Source organism: Balaenoptera ricei, chromosome 3 (genome assembly GCF_028023285.1).
Source record: "Balaenoptera ricei isolate mBalRic1 chromosome 3, mBalRic1.hap2, whole genome shotgun sequence".
Taxonomy (NCBI): Eukaryota; Metazoa; Chordata; class Mammalia; order Artiodactyla; family Balaenopteridae; genus Balaenoptera; species Balaenoptera ricei.
Genome location: NC_082641.1, coordinates 44,859,860 through 44,876,801, shown reverse-complemented (window position 1 = coordinate 44,876,801; position 16,942 = coordinate 44,859,860). Strand labels below are relative to the sequence as shown.

General features: G+C 38.8%; 1 protein-coding gene across 6 annotated transcripts in view; it reads right to left on the bottom strand.

Moving 5' to 3' along the window:
- GPBP1 (GC-rich promoter binding protein 1) overlaps nt 1-16,942 on the bottom strand; it is a 72,486-nt gene that overhangs the window by 22,636 nt on the left and 32,908 nt on the right. For 5 of the 6 annotated variants that reach the window (XM_059916402.1, XM_059916401.1, XM_059916405.1 and 2 more), the window contains 5 exons: nt 16,062-16,181; nt 3,798-3,921; nt 3,438-3,661; nt 1,854-1,920; nt 725-784 (listed from right to left, as the gene is read on the bottom strand). In XM_059916402.1, the coding sequence (XP_059772385.1) occupies nt 725-784; nt 1,854-1,920; nt 3,438-3,661; nt 3,798-3,921; nt 16,062-16,124 (538 nt within the window). In that variant the 5' untranslated portion in view covers nt 16,125-16,181. The remainder of the gene's footprint in view (nt 1-724; nt 785-1,853; nt 1,921-3,437; nt 3,662-3,797; nt 3,922-16,061; nt 16,182-16,942) is intronic. The other variant, XM_059916406.1, reaches the window with a different exon arrangement.

Genomic DNA, 16,942 nt, shown 5'->3' with positions numbered 1-16,942 from the left:
TCTACAAAAGGACAGTTTCAGGGACAAACTGGTGGTGTTTGCTTTTTAATACATATTACATTTCCGTTATTAAATTTTGACTTACCTGGAAGGAAGTAGCACTAGAAAAGTTCTACTGAAGTCCTTCCTAAAATTCTCTCATGTCTTCCTCAGGAACATAGCTATTTTAAATGTTGCAATGGGAAAAACAATATTTGGGAACCCAGGGGGTAAAGTAAGAAAGGACTAGTGAAGTGTGATACAATGAAAGTTTCATTGTATTCCTATGGGAAGTACTGGGAATTTAACAATTAATCAAGCCACAATTAACCATTTTCTTTTTTCTAATGCAGACACACTTTTTAGTTTACCTAAGACACAGTAAAGAGTACATCTTCCTTTTAAACATCTTTTCAACTAGTGCCCAAAATCCTTAGACCAACCCTGAAACAGGAGAACCAAAATCTTTATATTAATACATTTTATTCTCAATATTTTCAAAGATGTATTTGCCTTTAAATCATTTCTAAAATTATTATATTAACCAAGGATCAGTACCAATAGTATCTATAGGTAGTTTTATATGACAAATGCTCACTAACATTCTTGATTTTTTATTTACTTTCATTTTAATCAAATCCAAATTATTCCTAATTTCTTAGATTTTATTTAACACCTTCCAGGTGGTTCTATATTCTTATGCAATCAGCTGTTCCCAGAAAAACTGAATAATAAGGAAACATACCTAAGAGAGGAGCTTGGGAGATTTTTTTGGTTGGGTATGTGTGTGTCTGGGCGTGTAGGCCTGGGGAGAGTGGCAGAAATACTAATTTGCAATACAGAAAAAACAATGCCATTCACATGGTTCTAACAAAAGTGTCTGACCACCCCCACCCCCACCCACAAGAAGCCCTTAAATTGGGAGATCAAAAGAAACAAAATAATTCCTCCAGCGTATCACCCCATAAATACAATAAAGAACAGCACAGGAAGTGGCAAAGTTTAAAATAATGCCTTTACTGTTAGGACTAGTATGCTGTCATAAGCCACAATCCTTTTGTTTTGGTAAGTTGTTGATTTTCAATAGAAAACACAAATGAACATGTGTACAAGTTCCAAAGTGGATACATCACCCCTGAATTTGGTATCAAATAATTAAATTTATTTTTCAGATATCAAATCTTCATATTTTAAGTTTTTTCCATTATTTTAAACTTCACTTGAATCTCTAAAAAGCTAACTAAGTTGTACTATATGAGTGCAGTTTAATCTTCTGTAAGATGCTATCAAATTAAACTCTCAGCAGTTTTAAAGAAAAGGGAGTTATTACCAGAAAAACTCATTAAGATCTGACAATCAAAAAGGCAAATAATTTCAAACAGACTAGTTCCGTAGGCAAAATTTATACAATTATTTTTTAATACTGTCTATGTGTAACCATTTTCATAAGTAAAAAAAATTAATTTTTTTATATCACACTATGATTGATTAAAAGTACTTATCTTTCCAGTTAAGTTTTCAACTCTGAAAAACTACAGATTAAGTTAAACTAAATTTTTTGTTTCGTTAGATTATCAGGCTGCTCTCAAAATGACTTTAATTCATTACATTAACTTACAACCATTTTTTTCAAAATGCGTATTTGAGTGTACTTAATGGTACTAACATGTAAATCAACTATCCAAATCAAGATCTTCTCCTATCTGCAATATCTTGGTTTTTAAAAGGTAAGTGCTACCTTTTTTGTAGCTCAGCACATCAAAAACAGGTATTTAAAAGAGAAAGTTTAATTCTAGCCTATTTATTTTAAACAACACAAATGTGAAACCTAAAAATAACATATATCCCTCAAAGATAGATCAAGAATTACTTACCCCATACACCTGCAGCTAAAGATTTATTCTGATTTGGTTCTCTCTCATACTCAGGATTTAAAGATGGCTGAAAAAAAGTTGGAATAAAAAGAATACAATAAATGTTTAAACTGCTCACATTTAAGAAAAAAATCCTTTTAAAAGTAATCTCAGGGACTTCCCTGGTGGTCCAGTGGCTAAGACTCCATGCTCCCAATGCAGGGGCCCAGGGTTCGATCCCTGGTCAGGGAACTAGATCCCACATGCCACAACTAAAGATCCCGTGTGCCGCAACTAAGACACGGCACAGCCAAATAAATAAATATTTTCAAAATAAAAAATAAATAAAGGTAATCTCAAAACTATATGGAAAAATCTGACATAATATAATGAACTCTTTACTACTAAACACTAATTATTCATAAATCTTACTTTCTGCTTATTCTGCTAACAATTAAAATGGTTACTATCTACACTCACTCCAAGTTGTAGAAAACAAAGGAAGGGTCCTTAAATATTCTCCTCATCCCCAACTACGTGAGGAAAAAGTATGAATTTTTAAAAAAAGCAAATGTTAATAGAATGTCTTTGCATCAATATGAGAAATCATCCTTTCTTAGCATAAGGTCAAGAGCAGGGAAGAGGAAAACCAGACCATTCCTCAACTCTTCTGTTAGGTTTGCATCACTGAATGCATGTTTAGTTAAACATGCTCATTTTCAAAGCAAAGTACAAATTTATATTTCAAAAAGTGATGCTCAGGGTATTAAAAAGAAAACTGAGCTGAGCACTGAATGTGTACTCTAAAGCTAATCTTATTAGATGTTTACTCTCTAGAAAAGGGAAATTGTTTAAATTGCTATGAAGAATAAAACGACATAAATTTATCCAAAGTTTTAAAAAACCACACGGTGAGATACAGGAATATAAGTAGGAGGGAAGGAGGAAGAAGACTGGGGAAGGGAAGAGTTATGTACAAAAAGCCTCACAAAATGTAAGGATTAAAAATAATTGAGAGGGGGCTTCCCTGGTGGCACAGTGGTTGAGAATCTGCCTGCCAATGCAGGGGACACGGGTTCGAGCCCTGGTCTGGGAAGATCCCACATGCCACGGAGCAACTGGGCCCGTGAGCCACAATTACTGAGCCTGCGCGTCTGGAGCCTGTGCTCCGCAACAAGAGAGGCCGCGATAGTGGTGAAGAGTGGCCCCCGCTTGCCACAACTAGAGAAAGCCCTCGCACAGAAACGAAGACCCAACACAGCCATAAATAAAATAAATAAATAAAATTAAAAAAAAAAAAAATTGAGGGACTTCCCCAGCGGTCCAGTGATTGGGACTCCGAGCTCCCAATGCAGGGGGCCTGGGTTCGATCCCTGGTCAGGGAACTAGAGCCTGCATGCCGCAACTAAAGATCCCACGTGCTGCAACTTAGACCCGGTGCAGCCAAATAGATAAATAACTATTTTAAAAATAAATAAATAAATAATTGAACCTGTCAAGTGTGATCTCTGTAGAAAATGAGCTGTACTGATAAAATCTGAGAGACTTGATGCTTACATAGCACTTACAGAAACCTCATTTGTATTAAAATTATAAGAAACTTACAAAATCCTCAGCCTCAAACTGTTTGCGTTCTCTCTTGTCTTCTTTCCTCCCCGTTTCACTGTCAGGTATGCTGTTTTCATGTAGGCCTTGGCTTTTTCCAGAATGGAAAATACTGCTACGAGAACGGGAACTTCCACCATGGTATCCCCCTCGATGATTTATGTTTTCAGTACCATTTCTTCCATGTGTACGCCATCCATTTTTTTCTTTCCTTCCAAAGTTACCTTTATTTAATAATGGTAAAGTATTATAAATTCAAAGAAGACGGTTATGCTTAAAGATTTAATCACAATCAAAACATTCTTATAAGAATGCGAAGAAAATTATTCTTAAACTCTACTGTTCCTTAGCAAATTTTACCTCCATTAGGACGTCCAATTCCAGAATCAAAGCCATCTGAAGAGTTGTGTCGTCGACGATTCACATCATAACGATTTTCTGTCCATGAAAAGTTTTCAGAATGCTTTTCAAAATTCAGTGACGACTGAAACAGATTATAAGCATACAGGTAAACATACATATAAAACTTGACTATAACTTGAAAAACTAGTAATACTCTGGCTTAATTTATTTCCAAGAATTTTAAATCGTTAAGAAGAACATTTTATAGTTATTTTCAATGTGTTTGGTAACTGGTAACTTGTGAGTTCCATTGTTCATCTATTTTTTTCTACCTAAGAGAAACAAGAGCACCATTCTGAGCTCAACAACTATATTCATCCAAAAACTTTAAAGGTAAAAGACCGCTGTAAGGAAATCAAAGCAAATATAGTACCCTTCTTTTATAACAAAATGTAATATTGTGTATCACACACTATTTGATTTAAATAGCTCAAGGTTTTCTTCAACATCAGAAAATTATGGCAAATGAAGCTAGTTCTATTTTAAGTTCTGTAGATGTATTTCCAAACTCCTCTTCTCCAAAGCAAATGTTTTAAGAAGAATTTATCAAAGGAAGAATGTGTAAAAATGATTTTAAAGAATTAGAAATGTATAAAAACATAAAAACTCACAACGATTCATAAAGGTTGCTGTTTTTCCCCAATATTAACCCATTAATCTGATAAACTCACAATCAGAACTCCAGAACTTTTTTGTTTTAATGCCCTGACCATTCCTCTGGGTTGTACGAATATTACGATTCTCTCCAGGACAAAGAGTAGAGTTCCTCAGTTACAATACAAACCCACTGCACATACCCACTTCATCCAACTGGGCCCCTCCACATGGCTGCTGTGGGACTTAACTGGTGCAAGTTCCCCTACTGCCCCTGGCTTCATCCTCATGCTGCTTCTGTGCATGAAAGGTAAAGCCTTTGATTATCTGTCTTCTGCCAGCATCCATGAAACAGTAACAGGCTAGGCTTTTAAGTAGGGTAAAAACCCAAGCCCTTCACAGACCCTAACAGTTTTGGTGATGAGGATGTCACGCTCTCAGAGTTAAAACCTTCTGGACAAAGAAAAACAAGGGTATGGTCTCTTGGGCCAGACTGGGGCATAGGAGAAGACTCTCCAGAACCTGGCAGCAATTGCTCTCACCCAAGTGATGGGTGGAAGTAAGGGTCCCTCACTGTTTAGCGACCAAGTGGCAAGGGGCAGGACTGAAACAAGGTGTCCATACAGTGCTCTGATTGTTGCAAATCTACTCTGAGTAGAAGGAAGGGATGTACTGTCATGAGATGGGGTCCCACCTGAAAGGCAATATGGCTGTGGCTGCCGAAGTCAAGAGGTCTCCAAAGCGGAACAGCAATGAATATAGAGAGTTTTGGAAAGACTGAAAACGTTAGAAGTAAGTTTGTTAAGGCTGAACTGCTGCTACTACTGGAAACAAAGAAAAGGCAGAGTGGAAGTATTCTGTGCTCTTCGTACTCCCTGATCCCTTCCTTCCCCACATCAAACTCAGCTGCTTTAACAAGAAAGTCAACTGTGCGAGAACTTAAGGAAAGAAAGAGACAAACTCTTTTAGTTCTGTTGCACACACGTACCCAAGATACCATCCTAACCACTCCCATGGAGGGGAGACAGTACTAAGCACAAGAGTGGCTGAAAGTTTTCAGTATGGGGCAAAGCCATGGCAGTATGGTACATGGGGGCATGAAAGGCCCCAGCCTGAGTGTCTGCTGGGGCCAGGAGGCACACAAGAGAGAAGGCAACACCAATCTTGGCTTCAGAAGCCAAAACAGCAAAAGCCTCCAAGCCACCCATGCAATCCCCAAAGGGGTAGTCTTTCTCTCCACCCTGTACTTTCCCACATTCCAAGCTAAAGAAATCATGTAATCTCCTGAAAGCTTAGACTGTAACTCTGATATGCATGTACTAAACTCCTTAGTCTGTGTCCCCATAGTGGGAAAAGGGACCTCAGTGCCCCAACGTGGCCGATAGTTTGCAAAAAACTCAGCAGTAGGAGAGAGAAATTAAAAGCAATCTTGCAGGTGGGGCTATTAGGCCAACTCAATGTACTGTTGTGTTTTACAGTTAGTGCTAATGTTACATGCTTGTACTGAAAATGCTCAAGATTCTCCCATTCAGGAAATGTCACAGGTTGACAGGTGATTCCCATCCCCTTCCAAGTGGTCTAATAAAAAGCACAGCTCCCAGAAGGAAAGAAAAGAAAATCAGATTATGTGGCTGAAGACTTGACGGCTCTGGAGTATTCAGAGAGGCTATTTCCCAGTACGGCAGTGCCATCTGCCTGACACACGCACCAAGTACACTCCTTTTTAAAATGGAATGCGGGGAGTTCCCTGGTGGCCTAGTGGTTAGGATTCTGGGCTTTCACTGCCGTGGCCCAGGTTCAATGTTCAATCCCTGGTCAGAGAACTAAGATCCCAGAAGCTGCACAGCCAAAAGAAAAAAAAGAAGAAAAAGTGGCTCTTGCCCTAATGCTGAGCTCTTATTGAAAGCAAACAACTCAAACTAAGGACTCACCAATAAAGTGGTACACCAATAAAGAGCCCAAGAGGGCTCTTGACCAAATGGAAATCGTGTGTTCAACAGCACAGCTGGCCTAGCCCTAGAAGTGGCAACTACGCTTTGGAGTAAACTTTATTCCCCCGCCTGTCACCTGTAACAAGCCACTATTTCGATAAGGCTCTCAAATCAGAAAAGTTCCCTTAAATGCCTGAGCCTGGTTCACTGATGCTTCAATTAAGTTAAAAGATGATGGTGCACACAGCAGCCATCCAGCCCCAACAACTCTGGAAAACCAAATGGGTAAGTGCTAATCAGCTAAACAGAATAAAATAAAAGCTGCGACCCTCACCTTAGATAATATTCTTAAGCACAAGACACTTTATATTTTTCTAACTCTTGGTCTGTTGCCTATGGCCTAGTCATCTTGTCTGTCACCTGAAAAACTACAGACTAGCAGATTAAAAACATCTCTTTAGGGTCACACACTGTGGGAAATTGCAGCTGTTGCTGAGGCAATCTGAGTCACTCATGTTGATTCAGTAAGGCTTGTTGTCTGATGAGAGTGAATGGCACTGAGAATGACTGAAATTACAATGCTGATCAAGTCTTTGGCATACCACCTAGATCCATCATCACACCAGACATCGAACACATCCACTATCATAGACTGACTACGAAATAAAGGACTTTATCTTTCTGATGCAGAAGCCACCACTGCATGCCAACTTGTAACTCCTGCCAAAAGTTGGTCCATTTGTCTCACTGTGAAGAAGACCATATCACACGAGGAGAACTACATCAAACCTTTGACTAGTTCATGGAGCTCTCAACGGAGTCTCACTACCACTGAAACTTTCAGGCTACACTGTTACTGCTGCAGTCTGATGGGCTAACTCTGGTCACACTATTGTGGCTCTTGAAATTAATTCATGTAATGTTTTTGGCATATTCCAGACCACTAACAGTCCACTAACAGTACATCTTTTGTCAAAAAGGTCATCCCTGAAATGAGCCAATATTCAAGGTACTCAATGAACATTCCATATTCCCTATCCACAAGTACTGACAAGCATTTTAACACATCCCTCATCTCTTCTCACATCTTAGTAAGACAGTCTGGTCAATGAATGCAGCATAGCCAAAAAAGGATCATGTCCTCTTAGCCACTTCCTGGGTAATAATCAGGATGAAATAAGTGGAGAGTTATGAGATTATACAGACCTACATTAAAAATTCAAGATTCTGTCCTGATTATCTTGACATGATGTTTCTTTCTTTCCCCTAAGAACAACTGCAGGCCAGGCCACCCCTCAGGCTGATGGCCAACCAAAAAGGAATTCAAACAATCTGGTTTGGCCACCTGGATTCTCTTGTTGAATTGGCATGGTCCTACACATACAGACAATGACCATTTGATTGTGTACACTTCTCACCAAGTCCCCACTACAGTGTCCAATGTGGACCAAGGTGAGGGTGAGACACCTTTATAATGGGTCTCTGAAAATCAATTTAAAATGCCCCTCTCCAGTCACGTCCAGTCCCTCTAGATAAAAAAACCTGGGTGCAAGAAGGGTGTCCGTTTTGTTTTGTTTTAAATGAAGTTGGAGCTATGGGAACGGGACATACTGATTTCATGGCTGTAGAGGGAGAGCAAAAACCCTAGCACTTGGAGAAGAAACATCTTTGACCCCAGAAGGCGCAGGTAGGAAGGAGAACAATTAAGGCTCTCCCTGTCCCCTAGAACCAGCACTACTGCCTGAATCCAACAGCAGCTGGGGATAAGATTCTGACCCACTGGTCGATTTGTCATCCCCATCCATGTGCTTTGAAATCAAAACAATGTGGCCATGGACAGTCCTTAACTATTCTGCTATACCTGATGTCAACATGAGCTCCTGAACATTAATGTGTAAAAAACACCCTTGAATTTAATCCATGTTATGAATTTGGCGTTCCAGACCGCTAACAGTTCAATTAACAGTACCTCTCTTGGGACTTCCCTGGTGGTGCAGTGGTTAAGAATCCACCTGCCAATGCAGGGGACACGGGTTCGAGCCCTGGTCTGGGAAGATCCCACCTGCCACGGAGCAACTAAGCCCATGTGCCACAACTACTGAGCCTGCACTCTAGAGCCCGTGAGCCACAACTACTGAGCCCCATGTGTCATAACTACTGAAGCTTGAGCACCTAGAGCCCGTGCTCTGCAACGAGAAGCCACCACAATGAGAAGCTCAGCACCGCAATGAAAAGTAGCCCCCGCTCGCCTCAACTAGAGAAAGCCTGCGCACAGCAACGAAGACCCAACGCAGCCAAAAATAAATAATTAATTAATTAAAAAGAAAAGAAAAGAAAAAAAAAAAACAGTACCTTTTTTGTCTATAAGATAACCTTGCCATGGGCCAATATTCAAAGTACTCAATGGACATTCCATATTCCCTACCTGTACAACCTGTTTCATTCTGACTAATAAAAATTCATATGATTCTCTTAACACTTAAGTGGTCTTAGGTTATGCCATGTATGGCAACTGAGGTTGCAACTAATGATGACACTGTCCCTGTCTCTTAACCAAACCAGTGTAATAGTAATCCAAATCAAGTTTAACAACAAATTGGAGTGATCTGTGTCCCTTTGGACAAACTGGAGTGATCTGTGTCCCTTTGGGTGGTATGTTTGTAAAAGGAGCGGGGGAGGATAAGCCACAGAATGTCTTCTATTGAGGATAAGTGTTGCTTTTTGGCCCATCTTATTGCCCCTATAACTGTAGGTACTAACACCAAACCTCACGTCAGTTTCCCTTGAGTGGATTTGGGGGGTGGCGGGGTGCACGCTGCGCAGCATGCGGGATCTCAGTTCCCTGACTGGGGATGGAACCTGCACCCCCTGCAGTGGAAGCGTGGAGTCTTACCTTAACCACTGAACTGCCAGGGAAGTCCCTCCCTTGAATGGATTTTAATGGCTATAACAGAGTGGTCTTAGACCATATACTGGTTGGCTGAAATAAATCATTTACTGGCCCCCCCCCAAGTTATTCACAATTAGCTAAATCCTGGTCTCACTCACTGTGCTGCTTGGGACACTGGTAGTAGCCTTCATTAAATGCTGTGTAAAACAAATTAAATGGATTTGGTTCTAGCCTCTGTTTGTCAGATTACTCAGAGTAGTTGAGTGAGTGGTACAACCATGTGAAAGTTCAAGTTTGGCCAAAAACATGTATGGCTGATGGGTGGACTGTTGGGACAGGCAACCCATCATGGGCCCTAAGCATCCCTGCATGTTCTTATCGTATGCCAAGAATGCAAGGCTTTGACAACTCTTTGTATGGCTCATTTCTCAGGGTCATGTTCGCAGAGAACACTGAGGAACAGGTAACGTCCTACTCTGAGACAAAGAGCAGGCTTCTTATAAATGCGGTAGATTTCCCTCGCAGTGCAAGAATAGCATCCACCTGGGCCCCCTCCATGTCAACTCCCAGAGGTTTTAAGGGACATGAAGAACCAGTGCCACAATCATGCTGTGCTGCTTGTTGTGCTAAGAGTAATAAAGCTCTCTGGGACTTCCTTGGTGGCGCAGTGGTTAAGAATACGCCTACCAATGCAGGGGACACGGGTTCGAGCCCTGGTCCAGGAAGACCCCACATGCCGCGGAGCAACTAAGCCTGTGCGCCACAACTACTGAGCCTGCACTCTAGAGCCTGCGAGCCATAACTACTGAGCCCGTGTGCCACAACTACTGAAGTTGTGGCACTATACGCACCTAGAGCCCATACTCCACAAGAGAAGCCACCACAAGAAGCCCGCACACCACAACAAAGAGCAGGCCCCACTCGCCACAACTACAGAAAGCCCACACGCAGCAACGAAGACCCAATGCAACCAAAAATAAATAAATAAAAATAAATAAATAAAAAATAAAGCTCTTTGTCTCTGACCCGGAAGTCTCACGTCTTTTGCCAGCATCCATGAAACAGTAACAGGCTACCTTGTTATAGTTACCTTGAAAGTAGGATAAAATTTCAGACCCTTCACAGACCCTGACATATAGCCAGCACAATAAAATATGAATAAGAAACACAGTAAGAGGACTGAAAATGCAGAGAGAAAACTGATATTATTTGTGAATGAACGTTTTTCCACGTTAAAAAATCCAAGACATTAGAGTAAAAACTACTGAAGGTTGCTAGAAACAATACTAACACAGGAGACAATATATCTGCAACAAAGACTTAATATGAAAGCTTTTTAAAACAGCATTTAAGATAGCAACAAGTACTATAAAGTACTTGAACATATATCTAGTGAAATACATGGGAGACAAAAAAAAGAACTATGTGACTTCACTTAAAACATTAAAGATCTCACACACACACACACACACTTCCTAAACCAATCCCCCCCCACAAAAGGCAACCCAAAAGAAATAACAAAGAATGTGAACAAGCAATTCAAAGAAATATAAGCCAATGTCCAAGAAACAGTGAAAATACATTTCACGACAAAGATTGGCAAAAATGTTAACTGATAATCTGACAAAGTTTTGGCAAGAGTACAAAGTAAAGACAATAGTTATGCACAGCATACAGGGGTATAAATCAGCATACCACATGGAAGAGGAATTTAGCAATATAGAACTAAATTCCAGCAATTTTTCTTTTAACTATAGGTTAGAGCCTTGCTATTCAGAGTGTGGTCCACAGACAAGCAGAATCAACAGCATTTTGAAGACTATTAGGACTAGGACCCCATTAGAGACCTACTGAAATTAGAATCTGCATTTTAACAAAATTCCCAGGTTATTTTCATAGCCATTAATGTTTGAGAAGCAGAGGCCAAAAGAATTCTTATCCAGGACTTCCCTGGTGGCACAGTGGTTAAGAATCCACCTGCCAATGCAGGGGACACGGGTTCAAGCCCTGGTCCAGGAAGATCCCACATGCTGCGGAGCAACTAAGCCCGTGCACCGCAACTACTGAGCCTGCAAGTCACAACTACTGAAGCCCACGTGCCTAGAGCCCATGCTCCGCAACAACAGAAGCCACCGGAGAAGCCCACGCGCTGCAACAGAGTAGCCCCCGCTCGACGCAACTAGGGAAAGCCCGTGTACAGCAATGAAGAGCCAACGCAACAAACAAACAAATATAAGAATTCTCATCCATGTATACAAGGAGATAGTACATGAATAGTCAATACAGTTCTCTCTAGAATAGCCTAAAGACATAAACAATCTCAAATTAATGAGACAAATGAAATGTGATATAGAGGCACAAAACAGAATACTGTACAGAGTTTTAAGATAATTACAGCATATCTACAGATATCAATGGGGGAAAAAAATCTCAAAGATATAATGAATATAAAAACAAGGTGCAGACATAAATGATAATCGTTTATATAAATGTTTTTAAACATACAAAACAATACTATTTATTGATATTCACATACTTAGTAATAATATAAGAACATGCATCGAGAATACCTCTGGGGAAAAAATGAAGACAGAAAAAGGACTGTGATGAAGTATACAGCAGACTTCAATTGTTTATTTCTAGAAGAGATACAGAACTAACATGACAAAATGTTAAGATGTGACTCTTGGATGGTTAAGTGTTTGTTTAATTATTCTTTATGCTTCTTTGTATGTTTAAATATTTCATTAGAACCATCCACATGGTTCTTTTAGAATTATCAAGACAAACACACTGGAGGAAAATATCTGCAGAATATATAGCAAACAAACCCCTCAATATGAAAAGAGCTATTACAAATAAATCACTAAGAAATAAATTACATGAATAAGCAAGTTCTTAAAACAGTTCCTAACACAAAAATATGCTCAACCATAATAAGGCAAATCAAAACAATGAAGTGCCATTTTTCATCCAATTTCACAAAGATGAAAAAAATGGGAAAACATCCAGTGTTGCCAAAACTGAAAAAACTGGTCCCCCCTTATAAAATTTTTATAAGGATTATAAGTTGGTACAACCTTTTTGGAGAGCAATTAGGCACTATCTACCAAAATGTATAAATCTTCCAATTCGCTGATTCTGCTGCTAGGAATTTCCCCTACAAATATATTCAAGAGATGCCCAGGCATTCCTGTGGCTTAATCCACTAATAAGTAACCAATTAATCTCTGTAAATTCACTCAATAGAAGATTACAGTTGACAGTTGAACAATGCAGGGGGTTGGGGTACCGACCCTCTGTGCAGTCAAAAATCCATGTATAACTTTACAGTCGGCCCTCTGTATCCACAGATCACACAGTACTGCAGTACATATTTATTGGAAAAAAATCCGCATACGTGGACACAAATAAGTCAAACCCATATTGTTCAAGGGTCAACTGTACATAGCCACTGAAGAGTTAGATACCCATGTACAAAGTATAGAAATATACTGAAGATGCTATCCTTGGGAAAAAAAAAGCAATTTCATTTGTTTATCCAAACCAGGATAAAAATATATTCTGGTGTATGCATAAAAACATCCTGGTATTTCACTTCTAAAAATTGGTCTACTTAATAATCAAGAAAAGAAAGTTATTAAGCTGATTAATCTTTAAAGTCAGGCACACATGGGCTCCTATCCTAATTCTAGCATTTTGGGTCAGGTTACTTATCTCGCTCAACCTCAGTTTCCTCATGTGAAAGTGGGGGGAAGAAAACCGTACTTTACCTCTTACGATTTTTGTTAGCCTTCTTATAAAGTGTTTTACACAGTGATTGGTATGCAGTAATGACTCAAGAAACACTAGTTATTACATTTTAAATCTTTTTCTGAATTCTTTTTCAAAATATAGCACCATTTTCTGATTCCCAGAATACCTAAATCAAAAGTTAACAGAAACCACGTAGTAAACAAAAGTTTCAATGAACTCAACTACAAGTCTGACTACATTTTCTCATCCTCTCTTAGCCTAAAGCACACATTTTCAATGCAACCCGACACTCCTTACGTTATTGAAGGAAAATAATTACAATGTTACTTTTCAAACTGCAGGTCAGAACCTATTATAAAGGATATGAAATTAGTAGCAATTTGCATTTTTTATTGGAATAAAAAAGAAGACCAAAAGAGAAAGAAGAACACAGGTATATGACTTTTGTTTTAGTTATATCAATGTGCATATAAAAACATTATGTAAAATTTCTTACTGGGTCCCAATCAACAGTTCAAAAGCCAATGCCCCATTTCATAGACATAAACAACCACATGCAGTTTAAAATTTCACCACATGATGGGGCTAAACTTCTGCACACCTCCGAAAACTGCTCAGGTGCAGTGCTGAAAACACTGCTACCCTTAACTCAAGTGCTCCTATCATCCCTTCAAATAACAAAGAAAAGACTTAACACTAAATTGAGGGGGGGTGGTGGTGGGATGAATTGGGAGATTGGGATTGACATATATACACTAATATGTATAAAATAGATAAGTAATAAGAACCTGCTGTATAAAAAAAAAAAATAAAATTCAGAAAAAAACCCCGCTAAGTTGAAATAGAGAACCCAACAGTAATTTAAGTCTATCTTATTTATTCAGGATAAGATTAAAAGGGCTCTGGCAGAAAACAAGAGGTTAATTATAACTGAGAATCCATGAATAGTGATTTTGAGTGATACAAACAGTGTAAGAAGTCATTACTAAAAGTATATACTTGTTTGTGTTCGTCAAAACCACTTTGGGTAAGGTCTAAGGAGATAGTTTCAAATACTGCTAGTTAAGAGTTCAAGAGTTCAAACTGATACTACTTTCTGTAGATAATTTAAAATAAATTAGAATAATTGATAATTTAGAACAGGCAATCCCAAGTCTCAAAATCATCATCTTCATTCATGATCTATATATCCAGATCAAGAGTCTGGTTCTAGAAAGCAGTAAGGATTCAAGAGTCTGGTTCTAGGGCTTCTCTGGTGGCACAGTGGTTAAGAATCCGCCTGCCAACGCAGGGGACACAGGTTCGAGCCCTGGTCCAGAAAGATCCCACATGCCGTGGAGCAACTAAGCCTGTGCACCACAACTACTGAGCCTGCGCTCTAGAGCCCCTGAGCCACAACTACTGAGCCCACGTGCCACAACCACTGAGCCCGTGCGCCTGGAGCCCGTGCTCTGAAACAAGAGAAGCCACCACAATGAGAAGCCCACGTACCACAATGAAGAGTAGCCCCCGCTCACCACAACTAGAGAAAGCCCGCGTGCAGCAACTAAGACCCAATGCAGCCATAAATAAATAAATAAATAAAATAAATAAATAAAACAGGCAAAGTACATAAACAGACATTTTAAAAAAATGAAAACAAGTCTTATACTCATTTCAGAGAAAATGAACTAAAGAGAAAAAGGAAACAAAGGGAGGAGCAAGAAACTCATATGTATCCAGGCTCTGAAGTAGGCCTGGAAAAAAACGAACCCAGGAAAAGCATAACTGAGAGCAGCCTGGGGGGTGGGGGGTGGACACAAACAACAGCAGCAACAGCGAAGCAAATTCCAGAGACCTAAACAGAAGAGGAAAGGGGGCAGAGTCTGTAACTAAGAAGTGATCTCAGTTGCTTCTCAGTAATAGTCTACATTTCCTAACAACTATGATCCCATTTTATGTCTATGAAATGAAATGTTCAATCATTTCACGAAATTCCAAAATGAGTCCTATGGAAATATTACAGAATAGAAAATGCATCCTAGATTCTAGTCTAGGCTCACACTAATTACATGAAAACAGGCCAGTCAATTAACCTTCCAGAGAACCATCTGTATAAAATAAAGTCAGTTCACATGATCATTAAGAGCCATCTTCAAACTTTAAAATTCCCCTGTCTAGGAGAATTTTCTCTCTCCAATGCAGCTTTTTCAATATATTATGATTTGACAAGTCCTTACTGGGGAACAACCTTCCAAATTGTAAAATTGTTCCTATAAGAGCTGTTTTAGTAAACTCTTTTATAAGAACTGCCTGTACCCCCAAAAGGTCCTAGATGAATGCCTAGCATGGCAGAGCTTGATTAACAGGCAAGCAGATGATCAAGACCCCCTCTTGATTCCTTTGCACTATGGAAAAAACAAAGTGGAAGACAGCTATTGAGCCAGACAGATTGATTCGAATCAATTTCAAGGTCCCTCTTAGCATGCCTTGTAAGTGGGTGACAATTTCAATGTCAAGCAAGTCTTATACAAACCATGTTCTGTTTTGGTTATGTAAAATGAACATTTTTAAATTAGTGAGTCACCTGATACGTAACAACACTGCAAAGTTCTCAGAACTCCTAAAATTTGAGTAATATACCATTCACAGTCTCATTTATTTGAAAAAGAAGTCTTCCGGTTATGAGAAAAGACTTCAAAAACTTCTGATTTTTTTTAAAAACATTATCTATAGGAAAGTAAGTAAAGCAAGTTATCAGAAGAATAGTATAGGAAAAGGTAAGATGCAAAAGTAACGTGCAATGTACTTACCTGGTTTGAATTTTAAAATGCAGAGCTTTCAAAAGACAACTTTTGAAAAAAATGGTCTAGTATGTTGATGGTATATTGAAAATTGACTTTTTAAATAATAAAAACCAACAGATTAAATATAAAATAACTTAGAAAATAATATAAAAAGTATTTTACGACAAAAACATTAAGCTTTAGTTTAGCTACATCTGTGTAGAACATGAACTAAACAGAGGCAGACAGAAAGACAAAAAGAAAAGAGAGATGCAAGGAAAAATACCTTTGTTGATGATGGTGGGGTAGGAAAATTAAGCCAGGCTGGAGCAAAGTCATGCTGCGCCATTTAGGTCCAGTCTCTCCAACTCAGCGAAACAAGGCTTCAACACCTCATGGCAAGTCCCTGTCGTATAAAAATAGAAGGCATTAGATCTATACAGCTCCTGGCCCAAATTATCTTATACCTCCTTTTAAATTACAATGATCTGACCACTACAAGATTTCAATTATAATGAAATTCTAGAAAAGGCAAAAATACAGTGACAGAAACTAGATCAGCAGAGTGCAGGTGAAGGGCCTGGGGAGGACGGAAATGACTACAAAGTGAAGGAAAAAATTTTCAAGGGTAATTGAGTATTTATCCTAATTGTGGTGATGATTATACAAACTATACACTTGCTAAAACTCATCAAATTGTGCACTTAAAACTGGATAATTTTATTATAAATAAACTATCTCAATGACGCTTATTTTTAATTACAATAGTCTTATCACAAATAGATGAGTTATCAAGTGTCTCCTGATGTGACACAATAGGATGCATGCAGCACTATCTATGTACACAGCACAAGTTATTCTTGCGGCCAACCTATACAGAATCTGAAATCTGATTTAACTAACAATTTGCAGGAAATTCAACACAGAAAAACAAATTAAAGGACAAATGAAGGAAGTAATCCACCAAATGCAGATCACACGATACTCTTCGAGTCAAATGATCTGGTTTCTTCAACAAATAAATAGCTTTCATAGGCAGAGCAATCAAATACAACATGTGGCCCTTACTTAAATCCTTACTCAACCAAGTTTAAAAAGTGAAAATTATGAAACAGTCAAAAATTTGAACATGAGCTGAATATTAAATGACTTTAAGAAATTACTAAT